This window comes from Accipiter gentilis, chromosome 19 (genome assembly GCF_929443795.1).
Source record: "Accipiter gentilis chromosome 19, bAccGen1.1, whole genome shotgun sequence".
Classification (NCBI taxonomy): domain Eukaryota; kingdom Metazoa; phylum Chordata; class Aves; order Accipitriformes; family Accipitridae; genus Astur; species Astur gentilis.
Window position 1 is genome coordinate 12804504 of NC_064898.1, and position 24869 is coordinate 12829372.

A 24869-nucleotide genomic window follows, 5' to 3' on the forward strand; every position below is an offset into this window, starting at 1 on the left:
GTAGTATTTTTTAATCCACTCAATTCTTTTGATATAATTTCAAAATATGCAACATAATTCAACATAATTCAACATAATTCATGCTGAGATACTTACATCATTACTATCTATCTTTGCTACACTGTCAACACAATTTTTCATATCTGCCTTTTTTAAGCAACTAAATCCAAAGCAGTTATATAGAGAGTTATAGAGAGTAAATTATCTTTCCAAAGCAGAGATACTATAAAACGTAAATTTTTTTTTTTCCCTTTCATTGCATCAGTTAGGAAGACTCCGTTCACCAATTTCCACCATTTTGCTGATCTCTATGACCCCCTCCATTTCAAAGTCACATCAGGGACAGGCCTGTGTGCCTTCTTTAGTTTTAGGCAAATGAAAGAGAAACAGCAACACCAACATTCTAAAACTCTGATTTCTAACTGCACAACCAGTTGTGCAATTTCTGGTCTATGTATGGCCCAAGTTCCTAATTTCAAACTCATAGTTTTACTTATCACTAGAAATTAACTTAAAATTCAAATTGTGAAGAGTTGATAAAACCACTTTATTCTAATTCCAGTCAAAAAATCTTTAATAACTTTTCAATATTTTTCCACTTACTAAACAAGAACATATCTCCAACGTATTTCATATACTGAAGTGTTAGCAGCAGGTTAATGTTAAAGAGGAAAAAATTACACAATACTCATGTTTTCAGAAAAATTGAGGTTTATGAGATATACATGGATCTAACTTACAAAAGCTTTGAGCAAGCATTTGTAAAGATCTTGGTCATTTACCTTGAGCAACAAGATCTCTTCTTAGCACTGGGTAAAGTACAGGCTCCACTCCATCCATTTCCTGTATAATAAGTGTTTTCCCAAATCTCACTGCTAGCTCAAGAGCAGTTAGGAAGTTTGTGTCCTGGACAAATAAAAATAAATTCCTTTGATTCATGTTTTTTTGAAATATTAACACTTTGGAATTAACAGGAAGACATTATACCAGGAGTCTGATTCTAAAAAACAGTAGTATAGCTGAAAAATTCTATTATAAGCATCATACAATATTTCAGGGTTTAGCCACAAGTGTTTAAATAAGTTTGATCTATTGAGCTACTGACATACAGGCAACCTACTTAACATGCCTAGCTCTCCAACTGCTGTACCAGAAGAAACCAAGTCTAGCATAGGTCTTGGGCCATCCGTCAGGAGCACCTGGAAGTTCTGGCTAGTTAATGCATCTCAAATGTTATTAGGTAGCTATGTCTCAAAACTGAATCAAGACCTAAGGGCAGGATTCACATTGATATTAAGGTATCTAAATGCAATCTTTTGCATGTAGGTGTCTAAACATGCACATCGTGTTTAAGATTTCATTACAGTCAATGGAGATCCCAGACAATGCAGACAACAGAGCCTAAAAGGTATCACGCCAATCAGCTAGCAGGGAAAGCATTAAATTACCAAAAGATATGTATCTAGTACCATCAGAGAGAATCTAAAAGGCCTGCACAGAGCTGGCAGGGATCTGTGGAAGACCTACCTTCTGTTGAAGCAATATCTTGAGGACAAGGCAGGGTTCAGTAAGGGACTTTTGAATGGCACTAGATGCCTGACTACATGTGTGCAACTGTACCAAGCCTCGCCACCCATGTAAACAGTGACACGTAGACAATTAATCTTGGGTACCTCAATCTCAAACTGAAATTCAACCTACTATTTCCAGTGTAGATAATAAAACACAAAAATCCTAGGGAAGAAGCGTATACAGACTCTTGAAATCCAGTGAACTTCAACCAAGAATACAAAATACCTCTCTGTTTACAAATCTTTTACTATCTCCCTCTCAGCAGGAAAACCTGATATTCTTGGAGAGTGCAGCACGAAGAGGCAAACTTGTAGAAGTAATACCAGATGCTGACCATCCAATTTTAAATACTCTGATCTCCTCCTTGAGTAAACACATTTTTAGTATCATGTAAGAATCATTGTAACCTAGAACTCTGAGAAAGTATATGCTTCATGAAACATAATCCCATTTTTGTTGACTGCTATCACACCCCTTTAAAAACTGCTCCGCAAAGTCTGGAATAGAGCAAGCTCAAGCAGAACAGAATTGTAAGACCAAGAATAAATACTGCACCTGTTGGTTAATAACTTCCAAACGCGATTCCTTCAAATGTGTCTTCAACCATTCAGTAGCCCGGAAAGAAGGGTCTATCAAAAATGGGCAAACTTTACTCTAGGGGAAAAAAAAATAAATATATATATTATTTTTCTTTACTGAAATCTATTTTGTTTAAGAATAAAATTGAATGGAGTCCTTTTTTTACTTCCCCAAACTAATGGTTTAGTAACTTTAAAATCTTTTTCATTAACAAAGTGTTTAAAGAAACAGTAACTGCCTAAAACCAAAATGACAACAAACAACAGTAGAAGGAATTTTATGTCTTTTATTTTATTTCTTCTTTTTTTAAAAAAGACCAAAACTCTCAGGTGTTTGCCCTGCTAAAGTTAGACAGTTCTTCATCTTCTCTTAGTATAATCTACAGCTTTTGTTATTCACAACTGCTTTGAAACTTTGAAGAAGAGGTGTTATTTTTTCCTTTTTCTTCAGGTAGTGGCAAAGGTACATTACTTCTGGTTTTGGACCTCAATGCATTTTAGAAAAAATAACGAATATAAGTATTTTGCATGCATAAAGATACAAATAGCATTTTACTTGTATCACAAACAAATCCAGATCTCAAACTTGCAAACACTAGAATGTAGATTATTTTGGTGATATTGCCTAGTAACATGTATACTGAGAAGACAGCAGGTTTTCACTTTAATAAAACCTTTATTAATGTGTGGTTCTCATGTCAGTTCTGTGCAAAGCTTTACTATTTTATTATATTAAGAGATGTTATGCTATACACATTGCTTTCTAAATGTTGAAACTTTAACCACTGATATACTAATTACGTAAGTGCTTAGAACTTATACGATGGTCACAACACAGAGTGATCACAGAGATGGTAGTTAAGTGGGGCAAGTGAAGAGAGACCTATTCACAGTTGACGTGCCTTTAAGATTTTACAGAATAACAGAATGGTTGAGATTGGAAGGGACCTCCGGAAGTCATCTGGTCCAAACGCCCTGCTCAAGCAGGGCTACCTAGAGCTGCTTCTCCCAGGACCATGTCCAGACGGCTTCCAAGTATCTCCAGGAAAGGATACTCTGCCACCTCCCTGGACAACCTCTGCCAGTGCTCAGTCACTCTCACAGTAAAAAAGCGTTTCCTGATGTTCAGACAGAACCTCCTGTGTTTCTGTCTATGCCCACTGCCTCCAGTCCTGTCACTGGGCACCGCACCACTGAAAAGAGCCTGGCTCTGCCTTCTTTGCATTGTCCCTTCAGGTATTTATAGACATTGATAAGATCCTCCTCTGAGCCTTCTCTTCTCCAGGCTGAACAGTCACAGCTCTCTCAGCCTTTCCTCATAGAAGAGATGCTCCACTGCCTTAATCATCTTTGTGGCCTTTCACTGGACTCTCTCCAGTGCATCCATGTCCCTCCCATAATGAGCAGCACACAACTGGACACAGTCCTTCAGCCCTGGCCTCAACAGTGCTGAGTAGAGGGGAAGGATCATTTCCCTTGACCTGCTGCCAATACTTTGCCTAAAGCAACCCAGGATACCATTAGCCTTCCTTGCAGCAAAAGCCCATTACTGGCTCATGTACAACCTGGTGTCCATCAGGACACCCCCAGGTCCTTTTCTGCAAAGCTGTTTTGCAGCTGGGTGGCCCCCAGCACATGTTGGTACATGGAGTTGCTCTTCCCCAGGTGCAGGACTTCGCAATTCCCCTTGTTGAGCTTCATGAGGTTCCTATCAGCCCATTTCTCCAGACTGTCAAGGACCCTCTGGGCAGAGCTTGACCCTCTGGTGTATCAGCCACTCCTTCCAGTTTTGTGTCATCAGCAAACTTGCTGAGGGATTAAGCATGTATTTTCAGCAGTTCTCTGGTTCAGTCTGATAGAAGAACACTTTCAGGGTTGTTTTGTTGTGTTTTTTTTTTTTAGATTCCAAGTCCTACTATTCCAAACTGGGTAACTACACAGATCTCAAACTGGAAGACAGGGAAATGCAGACAATATCCAAGCATCAAAACATGATGAGCACAAAAGCTTGAGAACTGTCCTGCAGATGACATTGCTAAAATACCATGTTCAATTCCAGTTTTGAAAGGATGCTGAAAAAAACTACACAAAGAAACTTATTTGAGCTGAGTGAGGGCTTGACAAAGCTCTTCAGGCACAGTGAGATTTTTAAAAGCTCAATCTATTCAACTACAGAAAAAGATGAAAATAAGATTTGATTATAGCATATAAGTAGTTTTAAGGGTATTTATGTCAATAAATGGTATTTATTGACAACCTTTTTAATCAAACTGAGAAAGCATTAACTAGATCTAACATCAAGATGATAAAGCAAGATAAATTTAAATTGGAGAAAAGGTTGTAACTGATTTGAGAGAATCAAATCATCAGTCATCCAAGCAAACTACCTGTGGCAAATGCAGATTCTCCTCATGGCGTTAAATCTTTACTTTCTAGCAGATCTGATAAATGACTACATCTTAAATACAATATTATGTACATAATTGTGCGATTGCATATGTATATTTATTATATATTATATATTTATATACAACTATATGATAAAACTGAATCATAATTATAAGCATAGTATTACCATTCTTTTCTCAAGTCTATTAGCTATTGGCCTTAATTAAATGGCATTTTGTATCCTATATCACAGAGCTAATCTGATGACATCTGAGGGTTTAAAATCTAGATGTTTTGAAATGTATCTGCATATAGCCTTTTCCTTTTTTGAGAAAAAAAAAGTATTAGAAATGATATGTCAAAGTGAACATATATAGAACATAATCTTCTACTGACTGTATTGGTGTTAATGATTAGTCACTCTTTAAGCCTGAATAGACCGATACCAGGTTTTATCTTTTCGACATGTGGAAGAAAATTGTAAAAGCAAAAAAGAAAAACATGTATTTTTCTTAACTGTTTTTTTTTCCTTTTGCTACAGAATACCCAGAGTTGCAGAAGTATTTGTTTCTCTGTGTGTGTTCTGTGGTGCTAATAAAATAACACAAATGAAATAGTTCAAAATTCCAGAAAGATGCCACATTACTGAAATTTGTAGAAATTTAAATACTTCCAAGATGAGACAAAAAAACAAATTTACCTGCAAGATGACAAGAGCATTTTCTATTGAAAGGTCATCTGAAGGTAAACCTTCACTTTTCCAAACTAACTCCTCACTTTCTGTACACAGGAACCGCCGTAAATCGAACTCTGATAAATGAAAGAGTATAAGTTTGTGCTAGTATTTATAGTCTGCGTAATTTCTAAGCATTTACCTCTCTATATACAGTGGAGACTCTGTCTAACACAGTGCAAGTATGTAGATTTCCCTTAAATTTATTATTTTATTGCTTGAACTTATTACTATTAACTAGTTGATGTTATAAAAAATATTTAATGGTGTTACTAACACACATAAATAAAAATGATTACTGCAAAAGCAGAAGCATTCAAAATGCATTGGCAAATTTACAACAGTTAATGTGAATACATTCATTCATGTAAACTTATTTTTAAGCAAGGATTATGGAGCTGAATCTTAAGAATTTATAAGTATTTATAATCTTAATAATTAATAGGATAATCCTAAGAAACAGTCAGTCTGTATACACAAGTATTTATTGAGTAAGAAAATTTTGTCACTTTTCATTTGGGGACAATTGAGACTGTTCGTTAGAACTCACTGGCATTTCTCACTTCCTCAATCAAGCTTAATTACTTATACACAGACACAAACAGACACAGACACGCAAAATTACTTTCAAGGCCTGCCGATTTGGTCCATTCATCCAAGCTGGTTTTCCTCCGATCCTCAGGAGCAGCAGAGAGATAGGTAATAAATGCAGCTGCTAACTGAGCTTTTTTAGGCAACGTAGCCAGTTCATCTGTTATCTCTGACACCTTAAAAAAAAAAAAAAAAAAAAAAAAGTACAGATTGTATAGGTATATTGAAAACAAAAACTGTTAATATTTCTCATCGGTTACTAAAAAAATCAGAATTAAATTTGCCTGCTATTGAGAATACAGTTGAGACAGTCTCTCTTCTTGCATTTCAGGTATCTATACCTAGCTAAGCCACAGCAACACACACGTTAAAGTATGGGAAAAGTTCTTTGTAGCTCTGGGCTAGAGCATGGGCAGATGTTTCTGAGAATTCAGCTACTAAAAATCTAAGAACCTGATGAAGTTCACCTTGTCACTTATAAGCAAATGGGTAAATAGTATTATAGTAAGAAAAATAAGAAATATGTGACCCTAGTCACAGTCACAGTCAGCTACTGAGTACCACTTGCAATATGTATACAGATACTAAATACTATATGTATCTATTACACTTAAAAGTGCGATTTGCTGCAGACATACATGGTAAAATACATTTATCATATATCTCCAAATAATTTATCTGCACTATATCACCACTGCTTTGAAATGTTCCAGTATTTTGGAGAAAAACAGGGTGTATCAAAATAATATATGACTGCTATAATGGTTTGAAAGTACTGCCACTTTTTCACTTTAATCAAACTGACATTAAAAAAGAAGTCTGATACATGATCAAAAAAAGCAACTTTTTATTACTTCCTCCTTACTTTAAAAGGAGATGAATACTGCTTTTTCACCATTCTTAATATGGGATGAGTTCCTGACCACTATATCTGCCAGTTTGGTCCAGAGCATACCATTAACAGATAGTCTGAACAATGACAGGGCTAATGTACCAGAGTGAGAATCTGTGAGGAATCACTTTTAGAAGCATTTAAACTCTGGGGTTCAAATACACCCAATCCTTACTATAGCAGATAGAATAGCTGTAAAGCTACTTTAAGAAGAAAATCTTCCATTTCTTTCCATTATGCTGGTCAGCCTACAGGAAGGATTCACCTATCCCTAACTTTGGTTCTTCAAAATGTAGGAATTCAGTCTAATTGTTTAGGCTTTTTTTCAGCGTCAATGGAGATACAGGACCATGTTTCTCAGCAGGGAGATTTTTTCCATTTTGAGATACCCAAGATAGCTTGGTATCACTTTCTGGAGGTGACAGCTACTTTCAGCTTAAATATATATCTTGAAATTTTCCTTTCTGTTTCAGATTGACGAAGGGCCTGTGTGTCCAAAGGCTTGCCAGTTTCTCCCAAATATATCATTTGAGCAAGTAAGATATGCTCACTTTCCCTACTTTAGAAGCAGAAAAGTTTCAAACACATAAGTGAAGACTTCAAAAGCAACCCACCATTTTGGGTAGGTCTACATTTGCATTTCCAACATGGATGCCATAAAAGAGATAATGTTTTAAGACTATGATTGTTTAATAGTTCCCCAAAATCTGTCCCTTTTAATGTTATCTCATTTTGGAGGGTCCAACTGCTGACGTGATCAGCCATCACAACAACTGTGTTATTACTGTGACTGAAAAACGTCAAAGAACATTGTATGTTCTATATTATATACTGGGGTTTTTTTACACATTCTGTAGCTATGTGATATAGGTAAGGTAACTTGTACAGTGAAGTAAAAGGAAGTTTCAGAAGGAAGAAAAGCTTCTACTTCTAATGAGAAATCAAATATAGGCACAGTTAGGAGACATGCAGAATGGCAATAACTTACATTGTCCAAACAGTGCAAAAATTGTATTTTCAAGTCATCAGCTATAAGATGTATTTATGAAAATTCTCACTAACCTGGGTGCTCCATCTTTTGTGTTCCCTATCGAGTTGATTTATCAGTACTTCTGCAGCTTTCAATGTTTTCTGAGCTTTACTTAGTTCTGCTTCAAGTTTTGCTGCTTCTGTTGTTCTACTCTGGAACCTGTAAAACAATTACCATTTGTAATTGTTACCATGCTATCATGAACTACTTAACTTATGGACAGTTATTTTCAAGGCAGTTTAATTGACTGAATTTGTAATGAATTCCTCCCCTATTGTTCATGAAGAACACAGCTACAATTCTTTTTTATACCTTCTGCTTCTAATTGGCAGATGAGCTTGTTAGACTTTTAACTAACAAAATTTAGATAGATTCACAGGTGAGATTTAAAAACATATTTGCAGTATAGACTATAACATCTGAAAATCATTCCTCCTTCTATTTAAACAGCCTGACTTGATTCTAGTGATTGTGTTTCATTCTGCACTTAGGCCAATAGCAGGCTCAACACCATACTACACATTTATACATTTTGGTAAATTTAATCTTTGAAACCTTTAAAGGAAAATATTGCTAATTCACACGGATGACCCCAGTTCAATGCACAGTACTCTACTTTGTAAACTACCACGAAGTAAGAACATGCCCCAAACAACAGGCAAGGTTTAGGTATTATTTTGTAATAGTTAATATCTAATTAGCTTAATTAATATTTAATGAAAATAATTAATGCATTTGATAACCCACCTTTTTCAAGTAATATATTTAACTGTAATATATAGTATCTAGTTAATCTAAGACATCACTATATAGATGAATGACAAGAATAATTCTCCAATTTATTATTTTTTTTGCAGACTACAAAACATGACTTTTAGTAACATACACATATGTCAGGTTGTAAAGTATCTCCTATACTAGCTGCCTAATAAAAACATCAAACTAAAAGACTTGGATTAAACTGAATTTGGAGAAAGTATAAAGGTTCACCACAGTAATTTTTATGTCACTGTGAGTCATGTACTTGATGAGATGCTAAGAAAAAAGGAGATCACTAACTAGCTAACTGTCAGAAAAGTAGGCCATCCTAAAAGAAACAGAACTGCCTTTATTCAAACTGTGATCAGTAGAAGTCTTGTATAGGAATGTTTCCAAAGTCCTAAGGAGACATTAAAGTCCTCTTAGATTTAAAGGGTGAGAGATATACTGCTTATCTTTGACATCTACAATGTCTACACTGAAGGCTTCCAACAGAGTCAGTAGTGAGAAGCAGGTACTTCTAAGGAGCATTTCATCTGATTGAGGAGATGAACTGTATTCTAACAGTATTTATATATCTCCACTGAGTGTACAGATAGTCTAATTATCACTACTTCTAATGTAAATATCTTGCAGAGCAGGGAGTTACATTTGGTTATATAAATTTTATTATTCATACTATAAAATCATCAGTGTTTTTATTTATATCTTGAAATAAACAAACCTAACTTACTTATCCTTCAGTTCTGACACTTTTTGACCAACAGAGTTCAGAAGATCTTCTAACTTCTGTTTCCTGTCTTCTGTTTTCTTGAGATTACTACAAAGATGTAACATTTATGTTAAGACTAAGGACCCAAAGGAAAAGAAAAAAGAGTAAATGTAACAGGAAAGTCATTTACACAGAGATAGTTCAGAGACAGTTCTTTCTTGTGATTTATATTAAAAAAAAAAATATCTGTTTTCACATGTAAAAGTTCTGACCACTTCTCATCACATAGCTTTAAAAATGGAAAGCAAACACTCCATTCAAACATATTCTTAAAGATCAGAACAAATTCTTCCAATACAGAATTTTAAGACCTGGCAAAACAAACAGTATAGATTGCTCAGGTTAGATGGTCATAAGAGTATGTCATATCTTTTTGTTCTTAAGGAGAAACTTATTATGCTTGGTACATGACTGAAAAAAGAGGAATTATATGTGTCATAAAATAGCACAGGTTTCACTGACGGAATACATTTTCAGCATATCTGTGATGTTCACTGACACATTTCAGCTGAGACAGATAACTTGTGGTTGGCTGAAAAATATCCAAGGCATAGCTTCCAGGAAAAACAAAATATTGCACACTTACTTCTGTCTCAGCATGAACATTTTATTACCTATGGATGAGGTACAGTTTCTTCTATCTTTTGGTTTTAATAAACATCAATTCCTCCTTGGCAGCTTTAGTTTCACCCACCACTACTGGAATTAAGAACATTTAATTTGTAACAGTGTCTAACTTACGCTTCCAAGCCAGCCTTTTCTTTTTCCAAAGGCTGAATTCGTTCTAGAACATGGGAATACTGGACATTGGCATTTACCCAAGCTGCTAATGGAGCAGCTGCAGCACTGGCACGTTTAGCATTCTGAAAAAAATCAGTAACAGTTACAAGAAAGTCCTTGAAGTATAAAGTAGACGAGATAAATACAAGATAAATAACTGCAATAGATTTACGAGTTATTGACTGAAATATGCCAATTAGCCAGCTCTTCTACTGAACTGATCTTTTAAATTGTTACTAAGAGATTACATTGTAGGCCATCAATCTGTGTTAAAAAAAAAAAAAAAAAAAAGGTACCTTTACAACTATGAAGCTTCACTGAAGTTAGTAAGTTTTAGACTAGTGCATAATTTATCAGTGTGTTTCTTTTCAGGGAACTACAACTTTCCTTTTAAAGATAAGGAACTAGTATTTAAGAATTCCTTTTTATAACTACTGCCAAATCAATTCTCAAAGATCACCCATACATTTAATCATTACTGGTCCCCCTTTTTTTAATTAAGTGTACTGTTAAGACTTACTGCTACAAGGAGGCCAGAAGGATCCAGTTACAATTCCTTGATCTGAGTTCTAATTTATACCAGTGACAAAAATCTCTGAGGACTTGACTCTGTAATGACTTCTCATCCCACCACTCCTCAGTCACCAACAAAATTCTCAATTAGAGGCAGTACGCAACACAGTAATCTCTGCTACACTTTTATTTCTTTATACTGACAAATTCTGTAAGCAGAATTCATCACTTTTTCTCTAATTTAAGTTCATTCTAAAAATTATGTTGGCAAATCAGACAACTGAGTCTCCTTTTTTTTTTCTTTTTTTTCTTTTTGTCTTTTTTCATTTTATGTAATGCAATCAGGAAATACCTTTGGATCAAAAGATGTTCTGTTTTTAGAAAGAAGTTCTTCAACACTCTCTCGTATTTCTTTTGGAATATTACGGGCATCAAAGGTTGCTATGTCCTCCCTCACACCTCTTTTGGCCAAGAAACTGTAAAAAGAATTAAATAACTAAGAGGTTATTTCCCTATGAAACCAAAGACTTCTGCACACATGTTATTTCTGACTGTAATAGAAAGTATTTCATATTGTAAATTACTCTAAGTTTAAAGCTTAAATAAAATCCTCACCTCTTCATGCTCACCCATGATGTATCAAAAATCCCCATCAGCCGTAAAACTCCTTCTAGTATGTCTCTGATTATGTCAGGGGGCATCCGTAGTGACCGGATTTCTGACAAAGACTCTGGCTTTATATTTCCAACTGCTAATTTAGCTTCATTAACCAGTGGCTTAAAACACAATAACACATTAAGAAAGAGATGAGGATACAAGAAACTGAACGTTTGCCATTTCAGTTTTCATACAATTCCTTGTTCTTTTTACATATTTTATCACCTAAATCAATGTATATACTTTTCACGAGGGCATGTAGAGATAGGACAAGGGGTACTGGTTTTAAACTGAAAGAGGGTAGATTTAGATTAGACGTAAGAAAGAAGTTCTTCACTGTGAGGGTGGTGAGGCACTGGAACAGGTTGCCCAGAGAAGTTGTGGATGCCCCATCCCTGGAAGTGTTCAAGTTCAGGCTGGATGGGGCTTTGAGCAACCTGGTCTAGTGGAAGGTGTCCCTGCCCAGGGCAGGGGGGTTTGAACTAGATGATCTCTAAGGTTCCAGTCATCCCAAACCCTTCTACAATTCTATGATATTCACATGCACAAGTTATCAAAAATTTGCCAAGTGATAATAAATGTATTTCCATATAAAACAGCATATTATAATCCTGACATTCCCTAACTCTTCATTCAGCACTTTAATTTAAAAACATTATATAGATATTAGTATCAATCATGTTTGCTTGCTCTTTCATTGCTTAAAAGTTCACTGTGATACAGGTATGTTTTAATAATTATGCTAATTACTATTTATAGGCATGCCTGAGGATATCTTTGTAAAGACACTTAGAAGTACAGGTCACAAAAGCTTTCTATTTTCAGTAGCTAAACAAAACCAGACAGACTTTGCCCTTATCAACAAAGCAACAAATTGATAAGAAAACAGAAGAAAGTTAAAGATTATCATTAAAGACTGTGCGCACCTTGCACATGCTTCATATTTATGAAAGACCACAGAAAGGGATTTACCCTAATCCTGTAGTTCTATGTCACTTTCAATACAAGGTTATAATTCCTTGGCACCTATGATATTTAAAAGGAAAAAAATTAAGTTGCTGTACTTTCCCCTTATTCTTCAGTACATTTTTAAAACGGATGGGGTGAAAAATAGAGACTAATAGCAATGACTGAACACACGTACCTCCCAAAAAACCCTGATGCTTAACAGCTGTAAGGTCTCTTGAACAAGCAGTTTGTTATAGTGCCATTAGGATATATAATTTTCAGACTTTAGTAATAGCTGGAAATTCTCTCCCATTAAACTATTTCCATTCACCTGACAGTACCAAGCCCTATGATATTACCAGCTTGACCAAAGCAGAGTAATGTAGTTGGTCGATATAAGATACTAGTAATTGAAAAACATTCCATAAAATCCACAGAACTCAGCTCTAGACCACAGCAGCATAGAAATAGCAACTGGAGGTAAGATTTGGCCTGAAAATTCTTTCAGTAGTTAGGATCTAATAGAACACAAATGCCAACATGACAGTCTAAATCTGGAAAATACAATACTGTTTTCTAATGCATAAAAGTTTTAATATCAAAATAATTTAAAGCAAAATTTAAGAAATGCAGGGATAAATTTTGCAGAACCATTTTGCATGGCAGGATTTCAGTAAGTCAAATAAAATCAGATGGCAAAATCTTACTTATCCTTATCAGCTCTTACCTGAACCTCTTTTAGTTCATCTTCAATTTTTCTTTTTCTTTCTTCTATTTTTGCAGCCTCTTCTGCTATCCTGTGTTTTATTTTTTCCATTTCTGTTTTTTGCTCACTAGCACTCTGTAAAAAAAAAGAAAACATTTAGAAATTTTAGTCCTTTACGTCTCTCATTTCTTTAGTCTTGATTGTAATACAATTTGTACAATACCAATTACAATAAAATAGCTGAGACTATTTGATACTAGATAGGTTGACTAGGTAACTAAATCATATGGAATAAGCATCTTTTGCTTTTACTGTGACTCCTTCTCTTTCTTTATCACAGACAAGATCTGTATCTCTATTTTTTGAGGCTCATTATGATCTTTTTCTCTCCTTGTCTCTGATTTTCCATTCCTTATCAAGATGTCAGTACTCCTCTAAAAGTATGAGTGACGGCCTCTGTAACATTCTTACTACGTTTGAAAATAATATCTCCCTGACATTGTCTTTGTAGCTGCTCACATTTCTGTTTCTTTCATGACACTATTAAAACCCTGCTTTTCTATAACATTCATAAAAGCAGCAGGTTTTTTGGAACTACAGCCTAGTAGCCTAAAAATAGTAATACATTATTTACTTGTAAATTTGCACCCATCTGTCTGTCGGGATACCTGCCTTATGTCCTACACATCTATTGTAAACTGTGTTTACATAGCGGGGGGGGGTTTCCTGGATTTGTACTGTGCCCACCATAGAGCAGAGAGTACCTATTAGCCATCTCCAGGACTCCTAAGCACTTCAGTACAACAAGAACTAACTAGCATATAAAACTACAATAAAAAAAGGACCTTACATATCCTGAAGTTAAAAAACAAAAAAAGCCAACAAAAAACCCCACATACAAATGGGGATTACCAATACCAGTACCAAAACAAGTAATTGAGGATAAATGCATAAAATGCATAAATAACTTATATTGTCGTCTCAGTTCACCTAAAAGATACAAGACAATAAAGCCCAGAGTTTACATTTTTCCAGTATATAACACATTATTATAGTCGAGCTAAGTTGAACTTGTAGCAGAAGGTAACAGATGTATATAAGCAAAGAAAACCTTGAGATTAAAAACAATCTTTCTGAGAACTTAAGCCAAGCTATAGACCAGCATGTCATTGAAGATTACATTCAAATCCATACAACATTAGCTGCGTCAAACTAGATTAGCACTTCATGCAAATCTACATGTAGTGAATGATAGCTCTGAATAAGAAAACCTTAAAATTCAGTTGTAGGTCAAAAGCCTTGCTTAAGGCAAGATTAAAAGAAGATTAAAAGAGTGTGCATGTACTAGAGCCCTCTCACATAAACTAGAACATTTGAAGTGACATTAAAATGTTAGAGGGTACCTATATTTTATGCTAATCTAAATCATCAGAATTCTACTGTGTTTTTTCTGATGTCAATGAGCCCATCATGTTTCATTGCTTTTGGCCTATTTGATTTTGTCCTACAATGTAATATGTGCTACCCACACAGCCTGTAACTCTACTAGACAAGAGCAGACACAGATTTAAAACAGAAATCAGGGAAAATGGCATAATAAATTCTTCGAGGCCAGCAGTGAACACAGCAAGCCAATCATCATTACTCAAATTCATGTACAGTAGGCACATAGACCCCAAAAGTATTAAAAATTGCCAGCAGAAGTAGACTTATAAAAATGGGAAGTAACGCACCTTTAACGCACTGTGAACCAAATGGTTTGAAAGAGCAAGCATCTACTTTACTGCATACAGAGAATGTCTTTGTCACTGAGCTTCTTTATTTAAGTTTGCTTCAGACCAATCAGACTACACCAGTGACAAAACAAACAGTTCAGTGACAGCAGATTCACTAAGGCTTACCCTACATTTATGATTCCTGGAAGTTTCAATGTAGAGATCTATTTTCTGCACAATTATTTTACTTAACTGAGAAAACACTACAAAAGAAAATAACCTCCGCAAAAAACAGAAGGTCTACCTCTGAGCTAAAGAATAAAAATTCAAGGAGTGATGAACACACAGGTATTACTTAACCTCCTTTGAAGTTAGCTTCAGAGGACCGGACCTCATGAAATACATACTTTCTAGTAGTCCACAAATTTAGTTCCTGGTATTTGTTACTTAAAATAGTGCTGCTTGTCAATATTTTGTTTAAAGTTCCTATCTGTAATAAACACAAAATGGATCAATTTGGATTTATGAAGTTCTAGGAAAACTTTCAGACTAAACTACAGCAATAAATTCTACTCAGGTGCAAAACTTCCACTGATCTCTTCCTACTCAATCAGTTCAAATATGATTTAAATTATATAATACTCTGTCCTGTTTCAAGCTTATTCAAGCCTCAGGGCTCATGCATTCCCTTAGGCAAATTCTTGTAAAGGCATCAGGTTTCGTAGCCCTTGAAAGGAATAAAGCACAGGCACTTATGGAGATCAAAAATAGAGAAGTATCTGTTTTTCACTTTTGATGTGATTGTATACAACACCTGCATAGATACTGTAATTTCCTGAAGGGCAGCATCAGCCTCATCCTGCTTTGTTTTGAGTAAAATGCTTTGTTCTCCAGCTTTTCTGTTCAGTTCATCTACCAGGGCTTTAGCTTCATTCAGCTTTGAAACACCTGCCTATAAAAGTTTAAAAGAAGCAGTTATTTAGCAATGAATTTTAAATGGATTTAAATGAAGGTTGTTTACAAATACTATGCACAAACAAAGAGTGATGTAGAATAATATTCTTAATTTTTTAGTTTGTGTTCCACATTTCCTCAATATTATTTACATTTTCTTAGCATTATTTAACCCAAAAATGAGACTGTACACTTCTAGATATGTCACTGTAAGATCTATTTCTACATCAAAAAGCTGAAAACAAAATTCTTAACAAACATTTAATGGAACAGCAACTAGTACATAATCTTTTTCTCATTAATCCAATAGCATTCAGTTAACTGATATTAACTCCATATATCTCTTCTAAAAGCAAATCTACAAAAATTAAACAATTTGAAACAAATCAGATTATCCTATTTCTACATATTTGTACATTCTCTAAATAACATAGATGCACATAAAACAAAGCCTCCGTTATGCTTAACTATTTTCTTTATTCACACTTTCTAAATTATTTGCTCTATGGTAATCAGGTAATAGAATTATTTCAAGATATATTTGAAAAAAATATTACCTGGAAGATGTTTTGATTTAGGATACACATCTCTAATTTTCATGCAAATGATTACTTTTATTTAACCAGAGCATTTAACAAGTAAATGAGTGTTTGTCACAAACAAACCACAGCTACTTTCTAAATAAATAAAAAAGCAATTTATACCATTACAAATGTAAATCTTCTTAAATTGCTTACTACAGTGATGGAAAAATATTGGCAGACAGAATAAAAACAGTGTAGAATATAAGGCAAGGAAGTCGTTTAGTTTTGACAGAAGCTTTAAGAAGAAATACAACTTTACTAGTGTGGTTTCAGAGTAGCAGCAAGGATCACTGGGAAAAGGAGGTGAAAGGAAAAGGAGAAGGGTAAAGACAAAAAGTTACATGTCCTAAAGAATCATACAGATCTTTCCAGAAATATACTGGTGGGAGGGAAGGAAGGATGACTGGAAAGATAACAAATGGGTTTCAAAAGTAAGCATGTTATACATACAGAACAGGAGTAAATCAACATCTGTGAGATAAACTGCATTTCGTCTAGAACTGTGTTAATGTTTGATTTGCAGAAAAGGAGTTTGAAATCAATTCCAAAACACAAAATGAGAGAAACTCACAACAAAGGAAATCTTGGCCAAAGCTACACAAGAGCACCCTGAGGTTAAAGATAACAGCTTGTTGAACTAGGACACAAGAAACACACAAAGCAGGAAGTTGCTATAGAGATATAAAGAGAGGGATAGCATATGGAGATGCATGGGGAAAATTTATACAAGCAGAGGCAGGACTTAAATTGATGGAAAGATGATGGGTTGTTTGCAACACAATTCCAATACATATAGGTGAAAAAAAGGGCTTTCAAGTACTTTTTACTCTTCCGAGAAAACATACCAAGTCTAATACTTTCTTGACTAAATGAAAACAAGAAACCACCTCTTCTTTGAGGCATCTGAACAGAGACGCATATTAAGATTCATACTACTCCTCTGCTGAAACCACAGCATGAACATATGCCAACAGAGGACACCTCACACAACCACCATAGCAGGTACAGCCCATTAATACACAAGGCAAATGTGAGAGTATTTTGAAAAGACATGTTAAAAATGTTTTAAATACCTGCAAGTGGTTCTGCCTTTTTATTAGCTCTCTTCTTTTACTGTTATTGATGGTACTGTATATATGAAGGAATGTCATATACCGGCTAGGCGTTGCTCCATACATTCTACATGATTCGTGGATTGCCAGAAACGACTTCAGAAAATCAGAATCACCTATACAACATAGTTTGTTACACAGATAATAATATACTTATTCTTATCTCACATTAAAATAACTAAAGAAGAGCAATAGAATATGTTATTTGAGATATAAATTAAGGGCATTCAAAAAATATACTTTTTTCAAAGTACTCTGAGGGAAGCAACATGTAATTACTTTTGAAATACATATTCCTCAGAAAGGAATACACTGAAATTGTTTCAAAGCTGCAAAATGTTTCACTGATGTTTGGAAAAGAAGGCAAAATTAATGGCAGATTACTGAGGGCTAATCATAAAGAAACTTTTATTTCCACAGAAATTAAATTTGATAATACTTGGACTTTTTTAGAAAGGAAGCCCATGTGTTTTTGTCTTCTCCCTTGTCTCTGATGACAGGTAGACTAAAAGGTTTTTCTGAACATTCCAGGTCCTTCAGTTTGTTGAACAGTTTCTCAAAAGAAGCCCAAAGATACTGTAAAATAAATTGTATTAGCCTACAAAAGAAAAAATTGCTAAAACATATCTACATATAAATTAATGCCTTTAATAAGTACTGAGGCACAGATTAAGTACCATGATCTAGGATAAAGATGGATGGTAGCATGAACACTAAATCCTAAGTATGGCCATTATTCTGATCGGCTGAAATGCCTATTAAAAAGCTACACAAAACAAGAAATCCCAAGTGAACCACTTACCATTTTATACTCTGTTGGCTCCATGACTTCTAAGTGCTACTTAGACTAACACTTTATAAAAAGCGGCCAAAAGTAGTATTATGCAAATGAGTGCTGGCACTGGCCTCCTAGATTATGTTTGACACCCTATTTTTAAAAAGGTTAAATTATAAGTTTTATTGTAAAACCAAATTATTCTGAAAAGGGGGCATTACTTACAAGAAATCAGTTACTGCAGATAAAGAATTATTAAAGTAAAATGAGCAAGTCTAGGACAAGAATAATGAAAACATATAGACTGAAAAACTCTCAAAATGTGAAACGTTGAGGTTGTGAAATAACATCCACATAGAAGGAAGACACAGAACAAACAAAACAAGATGCTGCTTAATCAGTTTATAATACTGAATATACATAGTGATTGCTTGTGACAGAAGAGACTGGGTTTGATCAGCCAGGATGTATGCTCCAGACTAATGTTCCCTTGTGCACAATGCCTGCCATATGACCAATACTAAAGTCTATGAATATGCTAGCAAAAAACACACTCAGAGTATCTATGCTATTATCTATGCCCAACACAGGACTGAATAAGTGTTTAATAAGTAACAGTAACCCATGGGTCCACCTAAATATTACCTGAATGTTTTTTCTTAAGTTCCTTATGTGCTTTTCCAGTCTCTTCTTGTTCATCTGAATCATACAGAAGCATTTCAGGTATCTAAAAAAATGAATGTGACTTTTTGTATGAAAATTACAAACAATGAAAATCTGAGTTAAAATAAAAAAACCTAAATCTTCAATCTAGTTTCCCATTTAAAAATACTAACTATGATAGCTTTATTCCGAATAAGATATTTACAGAATATTTATGGCATTAAAAAAAACAATTCTGCCTTTCCCCATCACTGATAACTTCAAAACAATAACACAAATAACTCTTATAACAACACAAATGTCAAAGATGTAAAAAGATATACAACTCAACAGGAAATGAGACAGTCCTAAGTACAACTGCTGTGGATACAACACCGGAATTAAACAATGCCTAAGTCTAAGTCTTTTAAGTTTTTTTCATGGTCTAAGAGTAGACTTACCTTCATATGTTATCAACTATACAACGTACAATAGTAAAAATAAACAAAGTATATTCAAAGGTTCTGGCATACGACTAAATGATAAGCCTCCACTTAAAAAAAAAAATCCCTACTGAAGTGAAAGTGAAAATACTCTGAAAAAAAATTTTTAACTGTGGACAGAGCTGGTCAAACTTTTTTCCAAAAACTTTCAATATAACTTGCCATTGAAACTGAACACAATGGCAGGTGGAGGACCCGGACCCCAGTAACCCAGGCAGAAAGGACACTCTGCGCCATCTGCTCCCATGGCTCTCCCAGGACAGCGACCAACCCCCATTGTCCATGTATGAAACCCATCATGATGAGTCAATGGGAGAGGCCAGATCACCTTAACAGACTAGACTGAGGGGGTTACTGCACAGGAGTCTTGGGACACATAATGGGATACAGTGGAACAGCATTTCAGATTGCACACGACTTAATATGGGCTGGTGAGGCACCCACAGGAGCTGGCTGCCAGAGGGACTAGAAGGTCCAGGCCAACTGCCTGAGAGACTGTAGAGTCTGGGAGTCAAATGAGACCCAGCTGCATGTGTCTCTGTGTGTGTACATGTACATTTATCCACCTGTGCAGAACACAATGGGGAGATCCTAGATCCAAGGCCAGCTACCAGACAAACTGGATGTCTAAGCCCAGTTACTGGAAGGATCCACTGTGTGTGTGTGTGTGTGTATGCACAGTGAGGCAGTCTGTACCAGCAGCTGGAGTGGGGCTGCAGCCTCAGAAATTTGTACATCCAGATGTCAGCAACTGGGAAGACCAGTAGATCCAGAGGCAATTACTGGAGGATCTGTGTGTCGGTGCCCAGCTAGTAGGGGGATCCACATTCTGCACATGTACATATTTCCCACTAACAGACCTTCATTGTGATTACTCAGAGAGGGGAACAGGATGATGCCAAGAGTGCTGTTTCTGTTTGTGCTCAGGGTTTCTGTTTGTGTTGTTCTGTGTGGCCAGTCACATAAATATATATATATGTGCTGTATATGTGTGTTTGTGTGTGTGCCTACTGGGAATACATGCTCAGCTTCACCACTGGTTCAAGTTGGGGCTGTGAAGCTGTGGCAGCCTTGCCCCTATCAGGGTACTGGATTTGGCAATTTCTTAACATATAAAAGTAACATACATCTTTCTCAAACTTACACTGTGAACATCCCGAAATAAGCAGATTTTGATCCTAAAAAGAACACACTGACTCCACTCCATCAGCAAAACACTTAACAAAGATTCAAGAATAACATAAGGTCTGCAGTGCAATCTTAGATCTACAGCAGCTCATATACACATAACAAACCTATTTTTAAACTAGCTGTCAAGCATACTAGTAACAGCAGATATCATCAGCATAGCTGGCTTTAACATTTTGCTTATAGCCTATTTGTATTTTGTTCTTAAATACTGTGTTTTATCAGTCACAGTAGGCAGCATTTTGTTCATGTCAGTCCACAGAGAGAACAAAACATGATGCTACTGGTAGAATAACAATGCTAATATTACTTAACTGTTCTGCAGAATTTTCTGTCTTTGTAGAACTGCATAAATAGATTAAATAAACACAGTGACAATTATTCCTTCACAACTTTAAATATTTTGAACTTATTCATCAAAGCTCAGTTATTTTTGGAGATACTAATTTAAAGAAGTCACAGTTTTTAATTAATGCAGTTTACCTTTTTCATACTGTTTTCTGACCAGGTTTCCATCCACAAAACCTGACATTTCTTGTATAGTGCTGGATTACTTTCACAGTTTATTGTGAAATTTGAATTGGTAGAATCCATGATCAAGACAACATGCAGATTTTGTTGGATCCCTAAGAAAATGTAACATATTAAATATTTAGTAGATAACAATCTGACTACATGATGGTAGATTTATTGCAAATACAACATCATTTACTGTCCTTACTTATTATAATGTAATGTCTGAAAAAAGGTAGTAATACACCACATCAGACTAGGGCAGGAATGTTTATAAACAGAACTTAAACAAATTAATCTAATATCATGGATTCTCATTATGTATATTACAGTGTATTTTTTTTAATTTAGAAGATCTGACAAAATTTAAATAGATACCACTAGTTCTCATTCCAATCAATATAGACCAATAGAACCAATTAGAAGTAGTTACAGGGCCCTTGAGTATGACTGCCAAAATCTGTATTCTTTCAGTCACATTCTTCTCTTTATTTGGAAACTATTTAATCTTGTTGGTCCAAGGAAGAAGCACAAATAATTAAGAAACCTATCTGTAAACCTGCTTATGATTACTCAGATTCCAAAGTGATTTGTAGGTACAATTGACAAATAGAAGAAAACTCTGTTACCAGATATATAAGCTAAACAAACCAGAAAACCATGGGGACAAAAGCTTTCTTCCTTCTAAATACTTTCACGAGCAGATTTCATAACAGCTTTGTAGAACAGTCATGGATACAAAATTTCAGACAGAAGAATGAATTTTAAGCTGAAGATTCTGTGCTCTTAAATATTACACTGTAATCATTACTCCCGCCTGGTTTTTAATAACCAACAAAGTTAAAAATGCACACAAAACAAGGACCACATTAAAAATTATTTTCCAATATTACATCACTGTTGTAACTTCGTAATGAATTATAACTTATAATTCTGTTCACATACGGCATGTGAAATAGTTGAAAATTGGTCCTGTAAATCCATCTTGTGAAGCTTGATCCTTCAGAGTAGATAGCAATGGTTCTAATTCTTCTATTTTATATAGCCCAGGAACTTCTCCTATTTCAAAAATGAATTTAAAATGTCAGGTCAAATATACTATAATTCTTCAAATTCCTTTGAAGGATTCACTTGAATCCTCTGTACAGAGAATTTGAATATGGCAGTATTCACCTCCATACCTTCATGAGTATCATCCCATGTACTTCATCATTCTTTTTATATGAAAACAACAAACCAAATTATAGTGATTCAATCTACCCAAAGACAGTGATCCAATACTGCATACAAAACAAATCAAGCCAGACTTTGTCATACACCAGAAAACAGAAACACGAAAGAGAGTAGTTATCTAGGTCCTCAGACATAGAGGTTTAACACTGGATGATGAGAATCTGATAGTATAAGGAGACTTGGATTTGCACCTGGGAGACAGGAAAATCTAGTGCTCTTATCAATCAGCTCTTAAACTACTGCAGCTCCAAAAAACATTTAGCAAGTTAGACTCAGTCTTTCTGAGTCTAATGATCTCTCTGGATCAAGGAACAAAGCTAGATAACAAAGTCAGTTTTGTTATTTGTTATTATTATTTGTCATGTCATTACTTTCAGAAGAGTAATTCAGTCTATGCAATCTAGTAAAACATTGGGACACCTGTCAATTTTAGATTTTATTTTAAAAAGGAAGCCGTAGAGTAGAATACATTATCATTTTGTTGTTACACTATTATAAAGAAGTCCTTTGAAATAAGTTACTTGCAACTTTGAGGAATTGAAAGCACCCATACTGTAGGGTAGGCTAAAGGACAGCTAAGTGAACTTCAAGTCAGTTTCTCATGTACAAGCACTCTAGCTAAAACAGTGTAGAAGGCTAACACACACTTCTGGTATGGACATAAAGTGAGAAAACTTCATCTAAATCTGCCTCATTGAGCTAATTCCGTGTGGTAAAGTAGTACCGTAATCTTCTTGGACTTGTCTCACCTGAAGACAGTAAACTGTTGATCATCTCAAGGAACGTGGAATGAACAAACTGATAGTCTTCGAGCAGCAATACCACCTGCTGTGCTTCAATGCCTGCAAGCTCCATCACCTAGAAGGAGGGAAGACATTTACATCTCAGTATATGGAATATATGTATTATTCGTAAGAGAATTAAAATCTTTCCTTGATTATATATTACATAGGTATTTTCCCCACAGCATCTACACTATTATATATTTACAAAAGATTACTAGGTGATTCAGTTATATGAGAGATCAAATATAAAGAACATTCTACCTAGATGTACAGCTTGGTAATGAAAAAGTAATGAGAACAGACTCTTTCATAGAGTATATTTACTTTCCAGATGTGACTCAATTATACAGTTGTGTCACTCCTTTGTGTGGGCTTAGGTCTAGAATTTTCTTTAGCATTGCTGAAGGTACTGAAAAACTCCTGATTCAAGGTTTCATTTGTTTTTAAATAATATGTACACTGTCATCAATCACTAAATTTTTACTTGATTCTGCCTGCAGAGGACTTGGGGTTATTAGCAGATGAAAAACTGAATATGACCTGGCAACGTGCGCTCACAGAGCAGAAAGCCAGTCGCATTCTGGGCTGCATCAAAAGAAGCATGGCCAGCAGGTCGAGGGAGGTGATTCTCCCCCTCTATTCCACTCTCATGAGACCCCGCCTGGAGTACTGCATCCAGCTCTGGGGTCCCCAACATAAGAAAGACATTGATCTGCTTGACAGAGTCCAAAGGAGGGCCATGAACATGATCAGAGGGCTGGAGCACCTCTCCAATGAGGATAGGCTGAGAGAGTTGGGGTTGTTCAGCCTGGAGAAGAGAAGGCTCCGCGGAGACCTTATAGCAGCCTTCCAGTACCTAAAGGGGGCCTACAAGACAGATGGCGAGGGACTTTTTAAAAGGGCATGTAGTGACAGGGCAAGGGGTAATGGCTTGAAACTGAAAGAGGGTTGATTTAGATGAGACATAAGGAAGAAGTTCTTCACTGTGAGGGTGGTGAGGCACTGGAACAGGTTGCCCAGAGAAGTTGTGGATGCGCCCTCCCCGGAAGTGTTCAAGGCCAGGTTGGATGGGGCTTGGTCTAGTATGAGGTGTCCCTGCCCATGGCAGGGGGCTTGGAACTAGATGATCTTTAGGGTCCCTTCTAACCAAAACCATTCTATGATTCTATGATTCAGCTAGTATCCTATTAACTGGCAAACCATAGTAGAGACAGAAAATAAAAATATATACAAATATGAAAATATATACACTAAAAAAAAAACCTTTCCAATATTCACATAAACTTAGAATTTATGAAGTCCACAACACTCATAAGAACAGCTCTGGTACTCAAAAAAGTAGTTTCAGGTAATTACTATAAAAAAAACAGTACACACATCTAGACACTGAGAACTTCCAAAAATCTACTTGTATCATTTAGACTGCTGGCATTTTGATTTTCTTAAAATATCTCTTCACACAGCGCATTTGTGTCCTTCAAAATTCCCATATTCTTTTTCTTTTTTTTTTTTTACTACACACCTACAACACAACAAAACGGAAGAAGTGACTTACATACTTAAGATCATTTCTGAACTGCTTCAGCTCATAGCCTCTGGAAATTTGGGGAGTAATCAGAACAGCTCCGTGCATATGACTAACTAAAGAGGTAACTGTTCGTCGACCTACACCACTCCGTCCTGCCAAAAGAAGCGATCCTCCAGGAAAACTGAGAACTCTGTCCACCTTAGACATATAACTGAGGACTTCTTGGAACAGTAAAATCTCTATTTCTTTTTTGTCTCGCCCATAATGAATAATACCCTATTAAAAAAGAAAAAAAAGAAAATGTGTTCACTAATAATAAATAAAAGCAGGAAGATATGAAAGTATCAGACATTTAAAAGTTTAGAAAAGAAGGGCTTGAAAGCTTAAAAGACTATGCTGGTATTCATTACAAATAAAT

At 35.4% G+C, this 24869-nt stretch overlaps 1 protein-coding gene across 1 annotated transcript in view; it reads right to left on the reverse strand.

Moving 5' to 3' along the window:
* DYNC2H1 (dynein cytoplasmic 2 heavy chain 1) overlaps nt 1–24869 on the reverse strand; it is a 185788-nt gene that overhangs the window by 112531 nt on the left and 48388 nt on the right. Inside the window, exons 49-65 of the mRNA XM_049823214.1 lie at nt 24479–24727; nt 22888–22996; nt 21851–21964; nt 20876–21018; nt 18705–18786; nt 17246–17400; nt 15449–15586; nt 12941–13054; nt 11224–11384; nt 10961–11084; nt 10057–10178; nt 9277–9363; nt 7817–7943; nt 5897–6038; nt 5239–5348; nt 2128–2226; nt 783–906 (exon numbers count right to left, since the gene is read on the reverse strand). Coding sequence (XP_049679171.1) covers nt 783–906; nt 2128–2226; nt 5239–5348; nt 5897–6038; nt 7817–7943; nt 9277–9363; nt 10057–10178; nt 10961–11084; nt 11224–11384; nt 12941–13054; nt 15449–15586; nt 17246–17400; nt 18705–18786; nt 20876–21018; nt 21851–21964; nt 22888–22996; nt 24479–24727 — 2200 coding nt within the window. The remainder of the gene's footprint in view (nt 1–782; nt 907–2127; nt 2227–5238; nt 5349–5896; nt 6039–7816; nt 7944–9276; nt 9364–10056; nt 10179–10960; nt 11085–11223; nt 11385–12940; nt 13055–15448; nt 15587–17245; nt 17401–18704; nt 18787–20875; nt 21019–21850; nt 21965–22887; nt 22997–24478; nt 24728–24869) is intronic.